This window comes from Lissotriton vulgaris, chromosome 2_1, assembly GCF_964263255.1.
Source record: "Lissotriton vulgaris chromosome 2_1, aLisVul1.2, whole genome shotgun sequence".
Classification (NCBI taxonomy): Eukaryota; Metazoa; Chordata; class Amphibia; order Caudata; family Salamandridae; genus Lissotriton; species Lissotriton vulgaris.
The window spans coordinates 1859036663-1859056536 of NC_141687.1; the positions used below are offsets into that span (position 1 = coordinate 1859036663).

At 44.9% G+C, this 19874-nt stretch overlaps 2 protein-coding genes across 3 annotated transcripts in view; one reads left to right on the top strand and one right to left on the bottom strand.

Moving 5' to 3' along the window:
* Positions 1 to 2290, bottom strand: part of CLPX (caseinolytic mitochondrial matrix peptidase chaperone subunit X) — a 544085-nt gene extending 541795 nt beyond the window's left edge. Inside the window, exon 1 of one of the 2 annotated variants that reach the window (XM_086958044.1) lies at positions 2003 to 2290. In XM_086958044.1, the coding sequence (XP_086814170.1) occupies positions 2003 to 2069 (67 nt within the window). In that variant the 5' untranslated portion in view covers positions 2070 to 2290. The remainder of the gene's footprint in view (positions 1 to 2002) is intronic. The other variant, XM_086958043.1, reaches the window with a different exon arrangement.
* Positions 2291 to 2742: 452 nt separating this feature from the next.
* Positions 2743 to 19874, top strand: part of SPG21 (SPG21 abhydrolase domain containing, maspardin) — a 374771-nt gene continuing 357639 nt past the window's right edge. Inside the window, exon 1 of the mRNA XM_086958046.1 lies at positions 2743 to 3036. The gene's annotated coding sequence lies outside the window, so the exon portion shown is untranslated. The remainder of the gene's footprint in view (positions 3037 to 19874) is intronic.

Genomic DNA, 19874 nt, shown 5'->3' on the forward strand with positions numbered 1-19874 from the left:
ACTAAAATATTTATTTTTACCACACTTCAGAGTTACAAATAAAATGTGATTCATTTGTGTTTTCCTAATTGTGATATAGTCTGAAATATTTGTACAGTTAATTTAATAGCATTTAAATGTTTTTGTGTGCTATACAAATATAACATCCTAAAGCCATTACTTTCACATCCACAGCAAGATAGTCACATAAATCATCTCACTTAGCAGTCAGAGAAAGAAGTATTCGCCAAGCTCCCTGGAAGACAGAGCCCAACGTTTGACCTGCATCTTTGCACAGCAAATGTGACAAGATAAAAAAAACATTTTAAAGGAATATGTATTGCTCATTCACTTCTCAACTTCAGTATGGCTATTTTAGGGGTGCTTCAGCACCCCCTACTCTCCTACTTCCAACACCTATGGCATGGGCCTGAAATTGAGAGAGACATGATTATGTTAGGCTATTAACAAATAGCACCGACTAAAATAAACAAGCTTTTAGACAGAACATAGTTCTTTACAGGCATGCAAAAGTGATGTACTGGCAGAGATAAGTAGAATTAGTTAAGCAGAAAGACACGAGACTGGAAACCTTTTCAAAGAAATAGGTTTACTGCTGAGATCTAGCATACAGGAAACATCTGAACAAATAAAGCCAGTAAATAGAAAACAGGCAAATACAAAGCCAATGTAAGCAATGGGTGTAATACATTGCTATGGAAGGTTTTAGCATGTCCCCAGCTGTGTTGTCTGGTAGGATTCAACCTAAAAGTAGAGTTTGAGCGTAATTGCGGTGTATAAGAGCTCAGTGTGCAGGTGTGGTTCAGCCTTTGGTGCTTCTGTCTGCAAATATATTATCCACCCCAACTGTGTGTGACCTTTGTGCGGTCTCCTTTTCTTATCTTTTGGAATCTGTGCTCTCTGTTGTTTGCTGCTGCTTTTGCAGGTCAATCACCTAATCTCGCATGTATCTTTTGCGATAATCCCCCTTGTTGGCTGAAAAACAAATGCTTTATCTTAAACATCACTAATGTAAAGGGGAGGCTAGAGAGTCAATTGAACCCGCGCTGTGTAGTTTTGGGCCTATCAGTCTAGGAATTTAAATCATTCCCGAATATGGAAACAATTAATGTACACTGTAGTAATTAGATTAGTTTTGGAGAGACCGAGGCCTATCTTCCAGCTTGAAAGATTGGAGTAGAACAGCGCGGAGTAGAGTATTGTAGGGTGGAGTGATATAAAGTGTCAGAAGGAAGTGGCATGGAGTGGCGAGGAGTGTAGTGGAGTGGCGTAAAGTGTAGTAGTATAGAGGGGAGTAGATATCGTTGAGTGAAGTGGGTGTCACACATCATAGCTTGGGTTGGCCTGGACTAGAAGGCAGTCATGCAGTGACTGAGGATCTGGTCAGATTGGTCAATATGTGGGCTGCTTGGGGCCCTGTATTATGATCTGGAGGGTCGGTTTGTACTGTTGATTTCTCTGATATTAACATAACGTGTATTTGTGCGCACATTCATCCAGGAGGGTACCTTGGCGCTAAATAACAGATGTTAACACAAACATTGCCTGTGACAAGCACAAATGCATGCAGTCCCCCATACCTTACAAATGTGGGACAGTTTTTTTTAGCCATCTGATTAGTTAATGGGGTCACTTTTACTTCGGTGCCAGCTCCCATTATCTGTCCCATTCCGGCCCTCATGATAACATTTAAGTTTTGTCAAGTATAACATATAATATAATTAATATAGTGTCAGTTCGAAGCTAAGGGCTGTATCTTTTCGCAATTTAGATTCAGGCAGTGACTCCCTTCAACACTTTGTATTCTAGACACTCAGCACTTGTCTTCCTTCGAAAACAACATTAGACTGGCATAAACTCTACCAGAGCCCTTACCAGCATTCCCTCTACACATGCAAACTTCTAGGGGTTCTCCGTGACCTCCTTAGGTTGGCAGCACTATTAGTATAATAAAACATAATAAATATATTAGGGGACTCGTGTCCCTAGATTCCCACATCACCTCTCTGCGTTGGGACTAGTGAAGAGCGGAGGATGCGGGCCGCGCTCGAGCCCCGACAGGAGGCCATGGCCCACTAGGGCCTCGCAGTTGCTTAACGTCGACCCCCAGGTGGTATTCTCCTGGCCACCCGTAGTGACGCGCAGTTCCCCTGCACTGTCCCTTGAGCCAGCCCGGGAGCAACAGACCTGACCTGTCAGCTGTATGGCGTCAGGCCCTACGTCACTCTGCCATCAGGACGCCCGAAAGAGGCCCGTGCGTCAAGGCCATAGCAAACCACGGTAGAAGAGTAAGGCGGCTTAATTGTACCTTGGAGGAGCGTGGTAGCCACCTTGAAGTAAGTTATATTCATTCGTATATTAGGGCTATGGAGACAGAAATGTCATTAATTAAAAGGAGCCATTACTACTTTCCAGACCTTTAACTATTTAGTTCATGACTTTAGTGCAATTTTTTATTTGTACACTTTAAATATGGACCCCCATCTTCTCAAAGTTTTACAAACGTGTGCGTTATAAATATTTATGACACTAATATAATCAAAACGTTGTTTTACATTTGAATTTCCTACGAGTGGAGCTTACGAAGCCTAGTCAATAACTTCATTCTCAAATGGCCGCCGCTTTTCTTTTTGACTGAAGGCCTTGTGTTATGTAGTCCTCCTTTAGTTTCCACAGCAGTCAAAATATTCCGCCCCCTCCCCGCAGTCCATGGAGATAAACAGTGACCGGAGAACTATGTACGGAACATCTGGACTATCACTTCCGGATCAAGAAGCATTTTTTTTCCGGGTAGTAAGACTGTCTCGCTCATGGGAGTCATATTTTCTAACCAATTGCAGTTTTTGTGTTACGAAGGTTCTCTTAGTAACGCCTATTCTTTTGGCAATCTGTATTAGCTATCTTTCTCATTGCCCCGCAGTGTCTTGCTAATTGGTTGGAGTCCTATACATTGTGAAGGGGAAGTCGTTGGAGGGGGACGCTAAACTGCCAAAAGAAGGCAATCCGGATATTAACTTCTGTGTCAGGAGGTGGGAGGTAAGGCTGGTGTCCTGATGCGTTTGATGCGGGGATATTCGTGTGACTGTGAAACCGGGTGTCAGGTGTAATAGATTGAGTTAATGGGAAAATGAAAACTGAAACGGGGAAAGGGTGTTTGCAAATTGGGTTAGCTAGCACAGAAGTGAAGGATTAACTAAAACTCTGAAGGTAGGATACATGGAAGTATTGACGTCAATCGGTTGGCTTTTGAGAGCGCCAAAGGCTTATACGTTTATTAACGCTGAGAGCACATAACAAATTGGCAATAGCACTGGAAGCTTAACTTGCTCTGAGAACAGCTAGTGGAAGAGAAACTTGGAGGTGATGGTGTAAGTCGTGATCTCCTGCCGTTGCACTGACTTCCTATGCTGTGAATATGTGCCTTTCCTGGCGCAGTCACTTTGTTCAAATGGTTGTATAAGTTTCTATCGTCTTCTTTGCTTGATTTTGCTCGCAAGTTGTTGAAATGTCACTCATAATTACAATTAAATTATGAAAATGTCACGCATAGCAATCTGAAACCTTGGCAGCTATGGAGAATCATGGATGATGCTTATATGTGACATGTTCACACTTGCAATGCTTGTGTGTGATATTTCTCCTTAAGTGACTTTTGTGCATTGTATTGTTTTAGAGACATCAAACGTTATGCTGCCCCTGATGCGTTATAACGCATGAAATCGCTGAAAACATTTGAGGGGGCGCAATACACTATATACACAGGCCATAACCTCCTTGTTCTTCCGCACCCGTTCACTTACTGGTTGAGATATCATCTTTGCACAAAAATGCCAGGTTTTTTATCAGTAAATCGAATTATTTTTTAAAATTACCAAACTAAGCTGGCCTTCACCACCAACCTATCTCAAAACGCAATGAAAACAGCAGAGTAATCATGCTTAGGCTTTTTTTAATTAGTGCAGAAAAGACGACTTAAATTTATGAGGAAAACAATGAATTGAACACATTTTACCCCAAAAGATGTTTCCTTCACTATATACTAATTTTGATAGTGCTTAATAAAGCTCAATTGCTGTTCTAACAATTTGAGACAGAGGGGCCCCTTGTGTATCTGCCCAAGAGGCCGCCGCCCCCCTAGAAGATATTTCCTGTATTCCTTCAGGTAGGGAGCATTAGACAGAGAATTTGCCAGTACACTAGTTGTCCTAATACAGCAACTCAAAGTAAGCTTAGAAACGTTTTTATCCTAGTGAACACCACCAAACCTACTACAGCACTGAAGGTAAATATAATCTGTTCCTTCTCCTTAGAAGAAGGAGGTGAAAAAACACAGGCACTAAGACTTCTTAGTGATCTACAAATCCACCTTGGGAAGAAAAGATTGATTATGTCTAAACAAAACCCCATCTTCGAGGATTTTCGTAAATGGCGGTTTACATATTCAGGCTCTAAATTCGTCAATCCTTGTAGCGAAGTAATTGCCTCTAAAATACACCTATATTGATAAACCTTTTAGTTCACTGGCTATTAATGCCCTAAAATGCTTTCAGGACTTGCGGCAGATTCCACAGTGGAACTGTAGGTCTAGGCCTCGAAGTAGCAACATTTTCCAATAGTCTGACCACCAAATCAAAATCCTTGCAAGAGTTACCCCATGGCTCTCTAAACTCTCTAATGGCTGCCCCCTGAGCACTTAAAGTAGTCAAAGCCAACTGTTTTGGAACCCTCCTAGCAGGAACTGTAGGAACAAGGACATTTCACATTCTACCGGAGATAGGGATCTAGGAAAACACCTTCCTGAAAATGTCTCTAGTGTTTGAAGGAGGACTTCAAAGGGGAAGGGTGTCCGGAAACCTTGACGATTTCTGTTAAGTGTTCTGGTACCACTCTCCTTTGAAGTCAGAGCTTCTTAATCTCCAAACCTACATGGCTAATTTCTGCAGTGCAAGGCAACCACGTGACCTGAGAGGATGGGGAGACACCATAAATATCTAATGGAGAAGAAAGGCTATGGTATTTTGATGAAGAAATCAAGAGCCGTGGGGCCAAAATGGGATTACCACTTTCACTTCTGTGGTTACCCTCTAAACCGTTATAGTAGAGAAGGGATGCGCAGAGTAGGTGGGAGTTGATCTAAAAGCTGATGAGGCAAAGGTGACGAAAGTGCACTTAATCCTCATGCCTCTGGATCCTGATATTGCTTCTTAAGTGTCTTCACAGGAAGCAAACAGTAGTTTGAAGGGTTTCTTAAATCTCTGGCATACTTGGACAAAAACCTGAGTAGAGAGAGACCAAGTCTGGAATGACATAAAGACTCTGCTCAGTTTGTTTGCCAGTACATTTCACTTTACATGATGTAAATTCCCTTCAGGGAAAGGAGATGATTCTCTGTCTGCACCCAACTCATCCACCTTCTGGGTAATCACATGATGATGTTCGATGTCTTCCTTGAAATCTATCAGCACCTGAGCAATTTCAAATAATTATTTTCAATTTTATGACCTCAGTCTGGCCTTTGTTGACCACCTTTCCCGAGTCTTATTGATCAACAACGTTGTCGCCATGCTCTGGTTCTGGTATCTGTTGTATTTATTTTCTCTTGAGTGTACTATAAGTGAAAACCCTTGCTCAAGGACTCTGGCTTTAGCTTCCTTTGTAGTTGTCTCCTGATCAGATTTGTTCGAATCTCCTTATTCTACTTTGTTGAAGAAGGTCCCCAATATTTTGGTACGTGTGACAAGAGTGGTCCCATATGAATTTTTGTCCATGGTAATAGGGATATACAAGATGCCATGTGTCCTGTACCTTCAGCTACAATCTTGCTTGCGCTGTTGCTCAAGATAATAGAGATAAACATCACTCGTAATCTTGCCGCTCTCTTCTACAGCAGAAACACCATGCCAATGCCCATCCTGAAATGTGCTCTGATAAATACTCTGTCCAGGGAAGGATCCAGCCTGCAGTTTTACAGATTGATCATTACACTGTGTTGTTATAGACAGCCTTTCATTACATTGCATCCCTTCATCACCGCCTCCTTTGAGCATGGAGATGCCAATTCTCCAGGTATGGAAAACTATTCCAGCCCTGCAGATGTAATTGTGCCACCAAGGAGGCCATCATTTCTGTAAACGCTCTTGGGAAAGACTTCATTCCAAAGAGCAATACCTGAAACTAATAGTGCTTCTTCTTTAAAAAAAAAAAGTTCTCTGATTTTTTTTTTAATATTCCCATGCGAAGGAAAATATGTAAATAAGCATCCATCAACTCCTTTGTGATCATGAAATATTTGTTTGGAATCAACGGTATTATCCTCTGTAATGTCTGCATCTTTAATGGAATTCTCTTTATTCACTTGTTCACCCCTCTAAAATCTATTATCATGTAGAATTGTCCTGAAGATTTGAAGACCAAGAATATGAACAAATACACTTCCCTGCCCCTCTCCTCTCTGAATCGGAATAACAGCCCTTTTCACAATCTGACTGTGAATTGCTGCCCACGTTTGTTCCATCTAGCCCACATATAGGGTACGCATAACCCCTGACTTGACTTGATTTGATTTATGAATTTATAAAGCACGCAATTGCCCCTTTGGGCGTCTTGGCGCTGGGTAGATGCAGAGAGACCAGGGATCTGTCAAGACTAAGATCTAATATGTAGTAAAGTAAATATCCAAGTTTGTATCTCTGTCCCGAAAGAAAGCAGTGATGGGCTATTTTTGATTGCGATTGGGAGGACGTTCCGGGCCTTAGCTGCATGTAGCAGAAAGCTTCTCCCCCACCCCCCCCCCGCCCCCCCCCCCCCCCCCGCCTGACCTGTTTGTGTTTTGGGACCTGAATCAGTTTTGCTTGGCTAATCGTAGATTCCTGGAAGGCTCATACAATTTTAAATGAGTTTTTAAAAACTGAGAACCAGACTCATAAAGGGCTTTATAGGCCAGACACACAGAATTACATTTTATTATTTTTTCCATTGGAAGCCAGTGGAGGGATCTTAGTCTGTGTGCAATCACCTCAGACCTGGGAATGTCCAGCACCAGTTTCGCTGCTGCGTTTTGCAGGCGCTACAGTTTTGCTAGGTCCTGGACCTGTATCCCAGCATATAGAGCATTCCCATAATCTACCCTTGATAAGGCCAGAGCTGTTACCACTGTTTAACGGGAATCAAGGGGGATAAATGACAGGAGCTTCCTTATCATTTTCAGGATGTACCAAATGGTGGATGCCATTTTGTTTGACTGGGCGTCAAATGATAGTTTGTTGACCAGTATCATACCCAGATTTTTGACTTAGTTTAGGCGACTGCCCATACCCAGTCAACAATCTGGCCACCACTCCGGGTACCAGATTTCCGTATCTGTCCATAGCAGCATGACTTCACTTTTATCTCCGTTTAACTTTAAGCATTTACTCTGCATCCATTGATTGACTTGTGGCATGCAGTTTTTAAATGTATCTGCCGTCTCTTTAGCATTCTTTGCGATAGATACCACTATTTGGGTGTCGTCAGCATAAGAAACCGGTAGGAATCCACAATTCCTTAAAATTGCTGCTAAAGGTGCTGCATACAATTTTAAAAAGGGTGGGACTTAAAGAGGACCACTGGGGCACACCATACGGAGAATTGAATGGTTTTTTGATTTTGCCTCCCCCAGCTCAACTGTGAATGTTCTGTTAAACAAATAGGATGCTAGCAGCGTTCGTGCCGACGTATGAACTCCGGCTTTGGCTAGTCGGATCATGAGTGTATCAGGGTTTACCGTGTCGAAGGCCGCCGAAAGATCCAAAAGGATCAAGGCGGCCTTTCCTCTGGCATTCAGTACACTCCTGAGTTCCTCTACTGCCATGAGCAGTGCTGTTTCCATTCCATGTCCCTCTCGGAAAACCAAATTGCGAGTAGTCTAAGGCATTTCCCTCCGAGAGGAATTGGGCCAGCTGTTTATTCAATAGTTTCTCCAGAACTTTTGCGGCGAAAGGAATTCTCACAATCGGTCTATGGTTCCTGTGGGTCTAGATTTGGTTTATTTAGTAGTGGCAGCACTGAGGTTCTTTTCCATGCATCTGGGAAGTGGCCTGATTTCACTATTTGTAAAAATAGTCTTCCTAATTGCTCGCTCAGCAGTTAGTAATAAATGCATCACCTTCGGTGTTATCTAATAGCATTGTCATCAGAGTAGGAACAAGGATATTTCTCAGCTCATGTTTAAAAAAAAAAAAACACCTCACTTTTAGTGAATATATTACTAAAGCATGATGTGGTAGTGCACTGTCCTTTTCATACAGCACATTTCCCATTGAAATTGCCACAAACTTTCCCACTAGCGTGCTGTTTTACTGATAAAACTATATAGCGCATAAACAATGTTTGAAAATTGGGTTTAAGCAGATATATATTCATCATTTGCACATCACCAGGTAAAGTTTTCGGATTTGCTTTCATCCTATTATTTTATTACCAATGAAGTCTGTTTCATAACCTTAACTTGAAGATATCGGAAACACTTTAAGAAATCCACACTAATTACATAATCACATTCTAATTGATCTCAACATTTCTCATGAAATGTTTTGTAGTCACAAGTGGAGGCTAAAACTCTTAGGTCACTTACAAACGTATCAACAGGTTCACCAGGTAACTGTTTCCTCATATAAAATGTATGCCTCTCCATGATGATGTTATGCTTCTTTTTAAATCTAGTGTCTAACATTTTTATGGCTGAGGAATAATCCTCAATGGCATCACCTTCACCCATGACTACAGTAGGCGGTAAATATTTCAAAACTTTTCTTCCTTCAGTGCCCAAAGAGTGACACAGTAAAGCAAACTTTTTTTTTTTTGGTAAAAACCTCAGCTTCAATGGCTTCTAAATAAGCCTCAAAACCTTCAAACCACAACTCCCATTCTACAGGAGGTTTGCCAGGGGTAGAAAGAAAGGGAGAAGGTGGAAGTACAGATTATTGCATGTTGACAATTAGAAGTACAGTAGTACTAGCAAAAATATATATATAAATTGTAAGGAGGTTGTGCGTAAAAAAGAAAACTAGAATGAAACTTTACAGCTGTGCAGATAAGCTACTTGACTTAATAGATGTCAATGTAAACTGTCAAATCGATTTAAAGCTGTGCACATCAGCGTTGGTTGACTCAGTTGTGCACATGTATGAATATAAAATCACCGATGGATGATTGATCAGTTACTAATATAAAGACTTCTTCAATGTAAAGTCTGTCTCTTAAATGCTGTGCACATCAGTGATGCTTGAGAAAGCTATGAGCAACTATGATGATGAAATCCAGATCGATGTATGTCAGTTGCTAGGAGACCAGTATAAATATGTCTTCACAATGGCCACCGATTATTTAAATCTGTGCGAATCAGCTGTGCACACAATGACAATGACGTCACAGATCGATGTTTGCCAGATAAGAGACCAATGGAAAAGTCTCTTCAAAATGGCCACTGAATACGTGATGCGTAGCACAGGAGGAGCGTAAATTTGTTTTGTTGCTAGGAATCGAAAATACAACGAACGTAGATAGTGGAGGCTGCATAGTAGGAGCGTAGAGATGACGTGTGGCAGGAAACTCTCACGCACTATGGCAATGCTGGAGAATACAACATTTTCTAGCTATCGCGACAAGAATTTTAAATTCTATTAAGGACACGGAGGCGAGGATTATGCTTTCTCTATTTCTTTACTGCAAACACAGCAGCCAATTAGAGTAAAACTACAACAATAATAATCAATACCCATGAGGCTTTGAACCACGCCTCCTTTGTAACAGCCAATCACTGCAATATCAAGTATACAAAGTAGAGAGACACTAATCTGTCTTCCTTTTTCTTTGCGCGAACTCAGTCCAATAAGAACAATCAAAGTCTTAAACTCCAAACGGAGAGATGAACAGTTCCATAAGAATTCTCAGCGGAGAAAAATCCACAGCAAACAAAGAGTTCCTCTTCTGTCAGGAAGGCGAGACGGCTTCATCCGGAGTATGCAATCAACTCTCGTTGGAATCATGTCCTAAAACAGAAAACAAGGTTGAGAAAGGGAGCCCACTACTTCATTTCTCATCGGGTGGGCATCAAATTTGTTAAAACATTTATAACATCAAAACAACTTTACAGTTTGTAAGCGGGGTGGTAGGAAGAGGCAAGAGACGTGTCTTAGTTACCACTGGTATAGGTTTTATTTTAGACAAGAGCTGGTCTGTACTTTTGAGTCTGACACTAGATTTCCTTGGAGAGCGCCTTCTCTCTGTCCGGCTCTTGGAAAGGACTCCTTCGGTCCGTCTTTTCTTTAGAGTCCGCCTTCGGTCTACGGCGTCTGGCTCCGTCGTGTCGTCCTCCCAGTTGGTGTTTATGTAAAGAAATCTCGCGAAGCCACGCCCCTCCGGGGGAGTGGCTGGGCGAATCGCGATGCCGGTGGCCTCCTGGCTCAGCTACTGACTCCTGTCCGCTTCAGGCTGCCTTTCGACGCTGCTTTCCTCCGCTCGCTCCTCACCGGCGCCGTCCTCTCCGTAATCTCCCTCGGGCCTCGCCTGCGGTCTCTCTTCTCCAGGTGTGCTGTCCCACGAGCTCCGGTCCTGCTCCGCGTCGCCGTCCTGGGGTGCAGCCAGTCTCTGAGGGTCTTCCCGCATCCGCTGAAATCCCTGGAACGTCTCCTCTTCCTCCGTTCGCTCGCCCTGGGGGGTCCGTCGCTGAAGTCTCCAGTCAGGCGAATCGTCCTCCCACCACTCGCCGTCTTCTTCGTCCTTGCTCCACTCCGCGCCTCTCCTTCCACAAACCGCTCCTCTGGTGTAAAGACACACCTGGTCTGGCGCACCCTCCTCTTTTCTAGTTGAGTCCGGCCACTCCCCCTCAGAACCAGGTGTCCACTTAAAGGGGCCGCCGACCAGATCCTCCTCATCGCCGCTATACTGTTCCTCCACTCGGTGCCACGATGGAAGCTCCAGGCTGGGCTGTGAAAACATAAAGGGGGGGTTCACATGTTACTTTAACCCCAGGGGGCGCCTCGGGCACCCCTTTACACAGTTGCATAAACTGTCCCAACGGGTGGGATAATCCTCGCCTCCGTGTCCTTAATAGAATCTAAAATTCTTGTCGGGATAGCTAGAAAATTTTGTATTCTATGGCAGAACCGGAGGCTTCTGATTATGCTGGTTCAAAGCTCATCAATCACAGCATCAGAAACATGAGGAATTCGTTTATAATAAAACATTTTAAACATTGAAACAGAAGACCAGTCAGCTGTTTTGAGGATATTTTCCAACCTGGAACCCAACAAATAGGTTTTGGAGGCCATAGCCCCTCTGGCAGAATGGGCACCATAAACAGAAATGTCAATACCTGCCTCCGACATCACCGATCTAACCCACCAAGCTAAGGTGGCAGCAGAGACTGGTTTGAATGGTTTCTGGACAGAATTAGCAACTGACCCAAGGATCAGACCTGTGACCCAAAGAACGTTCTTCATAACACTTTAAACATTGTAAAACACATAACTTGTTATTATGAGGAAAGGAAGGATACTCCACTGTCTGAGACATAGTCTTAGTCCGTCGTGTGATCACAAAAGAGACACCTTGAGGAGAAAACATCTTACCAGCCAGGTCCAAAGCCCGGACATCAGACACTGTTCTTCATGAAATGAGGCAAAGCAGCATAGTAGGCTTAGCAGAAAGCTGTTTTAAAGCTAAATCAAGATTATCCGGCCAGGATTCCAACAGGGAGAGAACTTTAGAAACATCCCATAACGTGGAATACCTAGGCCGAGGAGGCTTGGCCACTCCGACACCCTTAAGTAACTTACAACCAGGGGGAGCATCCCCAAGGGCTAACCCTCAATTTGATCATGTCCAGCAGAGATGGCAGACCTAAAATTATTAACTGATCTATACACAAGGCCTGACTCTGCACATACTGACAGGAAATTCAAAATTCCTGTTAAATGTGATTCCCCCGGGATCCTCCTGTCCTTGAAGGCACCAACCCACCCATCTGTTCCATGAAGCAGAATATATTTATCTGGTGGAAGGAGCCCACGCTTGGTGCATAAGCTGGCAGCATCCTGCGAAAGTCCTGCAATGCTCTCATGTGGCCTGTGAGCGTCCATACCATCAGTACTAACTGATTCTGGGGGACCAGAGGATGGCATGACCCCACTGGGTCCTGGAGGGGAGTCGGGAAAACTGGAAGCTGAAACGGGAAATCCACAGAAAACTCCAATAGTGTGGGAAACCACGACTGAGCCATCCACAAAGGTGTCACCAACACTAATGAAGCTCACTGCCGGCGGACAAAGGCTGCCACTCTCGGGAGCAGAGTAAACGGAGGAAAGGCATAGTTCCTTAGATGCCTCCAATGGTGAAGGGACGCGTCTGTTCCCATAGCCATCGGATCCGGTCTCCCACTGAAGAACAGGGGAAGCTGGGCATTGAGGCGAGAGGCAAACAGATCTATCTGGCAATGGCCTCGCATATCCATGGTCTGAGCAGACAACGAGGGGTGAAGCCTCCAATCGCTGAACTCTCTGAGAAATCTGGAGTTCCAGTCCGCCACCTGGTTGAGCTTCCTCGGAAGGTACTCTGCCACAACCGAAATCTTGTGGTCCAGGCAAAACTGCCAGAATTCCTTCACTATGTACACAAGCATGCGGGACAGTGTCCCCCCTAACCGATTGATGTATCTCACCGCTGGTACATTGTCCATTCGAAGGAGGATGCAACAATTGCTCTTCAGGGGTGAGATAGACCTGATGGCACAAGAGCCGGCTATCAGAGCTAGGCAGTTTACGTGTAATTCCAATTCTCCGGCTGACCATCTTCCTCCTGTGGTAAAATCCCCACAGCGAGCGCCCCAGCCCCATGACTTGCGTCTGATTCGACAACCATGTCTGGAGCTGCGCCGAAATTTGCCCGGCCGTTCCAGGCCGTCATGTGCTCCAACCACCATTGAAGCTCCTCCCGAGCTTCCGGGGACAAGGGAATGAGGTGGTTGTAGTGAAACCTCTGACTCTGATCTCTCTCTTTATGGGTCTGAGCTAGGATACTGGAAGGAGGAGTTGAACAGAGATGGAATCTATCAGGATGCCCAGGAGCTCCATCTGTTGACTCGGAGTCAACACAGATTTCTTGGAATTGATAACCAAAGGGAGAGTTTGAAACCGGTGCCAACGCCCTTACCATAAAAAATTGCCAGAATTTTTTAAGAAGAGAGGGGTAAACTGAGACCGTGAGGTATGCATCTTTCAGGTCCAGCTGGACCATCCAATCTCTCCCCAAGGAGATCTCTCAAAAGATGGATGCCCTCCATCTTGAAGTGGCAATAAACTACATAGGGGTTGAAATCTCTCAATATTAACACCAGAGACTGGCCACCACCTTTCCTTTGAACCAAAAAGACGTTGCTGCATAAACCTTCGGGAATGAAGGGTCCTAGGGCAATGGCTTGCTTGGCCAAAAGCTCTTAGTTCTGAGTCTATAAAACTCTATTCGTGAAGGGAAAAAGGAGAGGGCGGGGAGGAAGCTTGACGGGGACAATCTAACAGTTCTACCTGGTAACCCTGTACAGTTTGAAGAACCCATACATCTGAGATGAGACTCGTCCAATGGACTACACAATTAACCATCTGCCCCCGAGGGGGATCGACGGACACACCGGACTTGCCAGGGGATTGGTTGTCAAAATTCTTATATCCTCGGTTAACACCTCTGTTGAATGGCCTCTGTAGCCGCGTGATCTGGAAGGATAGAAGCAGCTTGCTCGGGCTCTTGAGTATAACTTCTGCCACTTCTTGGGGCACATCCCCGTTGAGGATTAGCATTCGAGTAGCTGCCGGTCGAGCGTCCTCTACCACGCCCAGCCCTACCAGGGACCTGGTGTAGCACTCTTTTCATTGAAGCTTGAGATATGTCGAGGGAAGCGAAAGTGCTAACGAACTTGGCGATATCTTTTACAAATTTGGCACCAAATAGTTGGCCCTCTGCCAACGGGCCCGGTTCCAATGAAGCTAATTCCACTAACTGTGGATCAAACCTGAGAAGTACGGATTGGCATCTCTCCGAAGCCAGGAAGCAGTTAGCGTTTCCAAGCATGCAAAGCCCTTTGCGCCCAGCCAGCCAGGACCTCAGGGTGGATAGCGTCACCTGTCTCCTGCGCCTGGAGGGCTAATTTTAGAATCTTCGCTAAAGGGCCCGAAAGGTCGAGGACCTTGTCTTGGCACGCCCAGAGGGCACGGTCAATCCGCTTCTTGGGGTCCTTTTTTATATTTCTTAAAAAGGTAGTCAGTGCACTATCTATCACGGGGGTAGGGCAACCTTGTGGGCAAGGTCTGGACCTGGGCATTCTGACTTCAAACTGGTTCTAACCTCCTTGTCAAAAACCTTTGCGCAGGTGGGTCTGCAAGAAGTCAGCCACCGCAGGAGGGGGAACCTAATCGGAAGATGTAGGATGGATAATGTCTGAGGGGTTGAACAGGAAGGGAGAAGGGTTAACAGGGGTGGAAGCGTGCTTACGCTTTTTGCGCACTTACGTGTCATGGAATCCTGTGAGGAATCCGTGTCGGTATCTGTATCAGTGGTGATGTCCTGCATCGGGATAGGAGATGACTGAGGAAGGGGCAGAGGACTCACCCTGGGACACAATTCTTTAGATTTGTACATTTTGCATAGGAGCGTACATGGGGCCAAGAGGAACCTGTGGGAACTTTCGCCAGGGGGGAGGGGTCGGGTCAGGGACAGTGTAAGAACGTGGTTTGGGCTTATCAGGGACCAACCATTCTAACTTCTTAGCGAGGGCCAGCAGGACTGAAGAACAGGGCCTTACCTAATTTAGCATCAAATTTTTTGTCAATGAGGTCCTCCATGGACTCCTCTTCATAGTACTCTTTATCGCCCTGGTCAACGCACGCAGCAACCTCCTCTTAAAAGCAGTCGTAGTCTGCCATTCTCATCAACAGATTTGGAAAAATCTACTCAAAATCTCCTGAGGGAAGCTTAATTGTCAGCCCAGGAATAAGGGCGTCGGTTGGGAGCAGTGCCAGGCGCAGGAGCCAGCCAAGGAACAATACCAAAGTCACCAAAGTCACTCAAAGAGTAAACAGTCCCTTTCTAGGACTAATGGAGGTATAAACCCCTATGTGGGGTCCCAAAAATTGTGGCTTGGAAAGCCCTGATCAATCAGGGGTTAAATTCTGCCACAGGCATAAAGTAGGAGAAATCACAAAATCGACCTTAATGCTGCCTCAATGTCGAGAAAAACGGCCCAAATCGGCTCCTGGCCTGCTGCGTGGCAAACCCCTCTTCAGCTCGGGGCAGAGCGTAATTGCCGGCACTGAACGGGGCTGCGCGCGTACTGATACGCGCGTGAGCCCCGGGGACGCACGCTGGTAGCCCGTGAAGCCCTCAGTGTGCGCCTCTCTCCCTGCGGGGGGGCCAAGTCCCTCATGATAGCGATCGGAAGCAGCCAGAGCTGCAGGCAGCACACAAACGGGCACGGGGAGCTGCTAAAGCGCAACACGCACTTAAAGGGGGCTAATAAAGGAACGGAGCGGGCGGAGAAGCCGCGCGTCCGAGAGGGAAAGGAATGTGGGGCAGCGCTACACTAACAGCACGCCACGAACAGCGCGGATCAAATATGAAAGCCCCAAGTAAGCAAAGCGCAAACAAAGCGATATCAAGTTAATACATGGTAATAATAAGCATAAATGTATACAAATATGAAACACAGAACAGTGCAAGTATACAGAGTAGAGAGGCACTTATCTGGGCTGCGGAGCAGCAAAGAAAGAGTAAGACAGATTAGTGTCTCTCTACTTTGTATACTTGATATTGCAGTGATTGGCTGTCTCAAAGGAGGCGTGGTTCAAAGCTTCATGGGTATTGATGTTTTTTATTGTTGTAGTTTTACTCTAATTGGCTGCTGTGTTTGCAGTAAAGAAATAGAGAAAGCATAATCAGAAGCCTACGGTCCTGCCATAGAATAAATCTAAGTCCTGTGACAAAGCTCGAGCGGTTGGGACACATAAGCGCAAACAGGGGAGAGTAGTCGTGCCAGAAATTAAGTGAAAATGTTTAAGTCCTACCATAGTCCGCTCATCAAAATTAAGGAAGGTTCCCAAGTAAAATGAAATGCACTGTCGTCAATAACGGAGAACAAGAACCGGTCGTAAAAAGTTCTCCTCCGCTATCAATAGGCTTCCATCCGGTTCAGGGTCCATCTCCCGTCGTCACCAGTGAAAGTAAGTGACTGCAAGCCTGGTAAGTTGAAACTCTTTATTTGCGGAGCAAGAGATGTCCAGAGTAAACGACCGTCCAGAGCAACAGCAAAGTACAACTGCCGTTCTGACCATTCCACATGCCACCATTCTATACTAGAACAATGGTAATGGTGGCATGTTCACATATTCAAAGAAACACTAATATATAAAGCTACATGAACTCCTAAAGCAAATCTACAGAACCCAGCAATTTGTTTGTAATATTTAATAATTTGTGTATTTATTTGATGGGTGCTTATTTTAGTATTTTTAGTGTACTGTTTAGTGGTTCAAAGCATTGAAAAATGCTTATTCCAGGGTCCCTGGCTTCTAGTAATGATTCATTAAGTGGCCCGCATTCTGATAATTATTCAGTGGGGGGTCCCGTGTTCCAGACAAAAGTAAAAGGATAAAGAATCCCTGATCTAGCGACATTGATACTTTATATTATTGCTGAGTCAGCAGAAGTACAAACAGTAATCCTCAAGTCTTCACCCTAGAGAGCAGTACTTGGGTATTACAACCTACCAATACTTTGCACATGTCTTAAAAACCTGTGATTTCTCCCAGTCATCATGATGTGGGCCAAAAAAAAGAAGTATGTCCATTCAGAACCACAGCAGCTGAAGTCAACAATAATCATACATGAACATGTACCACACTGCGCCAAAAATCAGTGAATTAATGTTGCAACAAGCACACACTTGATTCAAGTGCTTGTGAAAATTAGACTTTTTATTGTCTCTAATAGTAGTAAAGACACAAAGTAGATCTGAACAACCAGCTTAGTGTATCTTTATACTTAATGGCTGCCTATATTATGTGTATTGCAATAAACAAACAATTTGAAAACGCATTGTTAGAAATGGGGTTTCTGGTTGGCAAAGGTATGCACCTTGTCCAAGCAGGAACCACCCACTCTAGTCAGGGAAAGCTAGATGCACACTTTGTATTAACCTGCGCTCACCCTCTGGTAGCTTGGAACAGAGCAGGCAGGCTTAACTTAATTGCCAATGTGTAAACTTTTTTGCAAAACACAGTAACACAATGAAAAAACCACAAAAAGACCCCAGAGGTTTAAAAAATTGAGAATATTTTTTTATGAGAAAATCAGTACCCAAAAAACAATAAGTAGAACCGGAGTTATGAATTTTTAAAGAATTAACTAAAAATTATGTTGAGATGTCTGTAGCGCCAAAAGGTTACTCAAGGCAGATCAGGGTTAATCCAAAGTTCAGGCCAACCGCGATGGAGAGCAGGCTGGCTACAGGACTCAGACAAGTCCTGCTGAGACAGTATCCTAGATGGAGCAACGCATCGGCGTCAATGAAGCTGCGTGTCATCAATTGATCCCGTGGATGCAAGCGAGCATCGGCGCTGATCAATGGAAGCTTCGTTGATGATCCCCTGCATGATGCAGGCAATATCTGGTCGTCGGGCCTCACTGTCCGTCTTCGTCGGGCACAGGTTGTAGAGTCGCGATTGTTGAGCAGCCGCTGTGTCGGCGTCTGTTCCGATCATCACAGAGCTGCTGCTGTGTGAAAAGCTGCAGAAACCTACTTCTGTTGCCCAGGACTAGAGGGGGCACCTCAGACAAGGGTAGGACTTTTGGATGGCAGAGTCCAGCTGCATCAGAAGGATTGCAATAAGTCTTTTATGACCCAGAGACGTCAGAAAACAGGAGGCAAGAAAGCAAGCTCTTTGAGTTAGTCTGGGTTTAAGCGAGATGGTTCCAATCCTTGTCTTCAGCATGGTAGAGTTCAGCAGGGGCAGCTCAGCACAGGAGAGAATCCGTCAGACAAGCAGCGTGACAATCCTCGCAGTGAAGCAGTCCTTACTCCTGCCCGAGTTCTTCACAGGTCCAGTAGTGTACCGATTCTGTCAGAGCCCCAGAACCTATACTCTAATGTGCATTTGAAGTGGGGGAGGGGTGTGAGTTCAATGCAGCTACCTGGAGTGCACAGGTCCCCTTTCCTCCCAGCCCTGTCTGCCAGACTATCCATGGGTGGTAATCAGTCCTTTTTGCGGGGCAGGACACAGCCTATTCAGATGTCTCCGCTCCCTCTCTCCCTTCCTGCCCAGGAAGGTTACCAGAAGGCAGATGAACGCAGATGAGTCTTCTGTCACACCCACACTTCATGTTCTTGTGGCCATCTAGAGGAAATGCATTAAGTGTTGCTGTCACGTAGAGGAAATTTAAGAGCAGAGAAATGTCAACTTGCAAAAAGTGGCATTTTTAAAATAGTACTGTTAAATTTAACTTTACCTTTAAAGAGGACTTATCATTACCATTTCAAAGATATGAAACATGATGCAGCAACTCCTTTCCAATCAGGAATTACAGCTTAAGTGTATTTAAGGAATTCCAAATGCTATCCTATGAGAGGAGTAGGCCTTGCAGTATTGAAAAGTGAATTTAGCTGTTACTCACTACCAGGACAAATAAAACTTAAAAGTACATGTCCTACCTTTTAGTTACACAGCACCCTGCCCATAAGGCTACCTAGGGCCTTCCTTAGGGGTCACCTGTGAAATAATAGGGGAGTTTAAAGCTCAGCAAGTATTTTTAAATGCTGAGTCGAAGTGGCAGTAAACTGCACACCCAGGCCTAGCAATGGCAGGCCTGAGACTGGTTTGAAAGGCTACTTGTGTGGGTGGTACAATCAGTGTTGCAGGCCCGCTAGTAGCATTTAGATTACAGGCCGTGGGCATACGTTATAGAGTTTTACAAGGAACTTGCAGGTAAACTAAATTTACCAATCAGGTATAGACCAATGTCACCATGTTTAGGGGAGCAGCCCATGCACTTTGAGCAGTTCACCACTGCTAACCAGTGCTAGAGTCCTAAGGCCAACAAAAAGATGCAGCAAAAAGTGAAGGTAAGTGGGCAAAAAATTGTGGAAAGACTACCCTAAGTATGACCTGTCACCAACAGCATGGTGATCTCAGACCTCTCAAAGTGCTGTTTGAGGCCATTGATGTGCAGCACCCTGTGGGGTTTTCCTGGGGGTCTTAAGTAGGTAGATAGCCTTATCCTTCTTTTGGGTCACCTAATAGGACCCAGTCCAATGGTCCTGGAGGGCCCCGAGTTCCGCAGGTTCCATAACCCACACTTTCGGCTCAGGATGCAACTCCTGAATCATAGAATTTTGGTCATACCACTCTTTCATCACATCCTAACCGGCTTCTAAGTTGTAAGACCCTTACTTTTACAACTTGGCCGTCTGACTTTTGAAGGGCATCATGTAACACATCCTGGGGAGACTTCGTGGGAGATTGCTCCCACCCTTCCTTCACCAGGCTCTGAGGTCCTCTAACGGGATCCCCATACGGAAGCTCAAAGGGGCTAAAGCCCACTCACTTCTGTGGTACCTCCCTCTAGGCAAACAGGCTTGGTAAGAGGATGCCCCACACTTTCCTAAGGGCCTCAGGTAGACCTCTAATCATGCATTTCAGGGTCTTGTTAAATCTCTCAAGAAGCCCCTTGGGTTGTGAATGGAAAGGAGTGGGGAACTTGCAGGTTACCCTACACTCCTTTCAAACTGACTGATTGTATGCAAACATGAAGTGTATGTTCCTGTCCGACGCAACGTCCTTGTTGTAACCCACTTG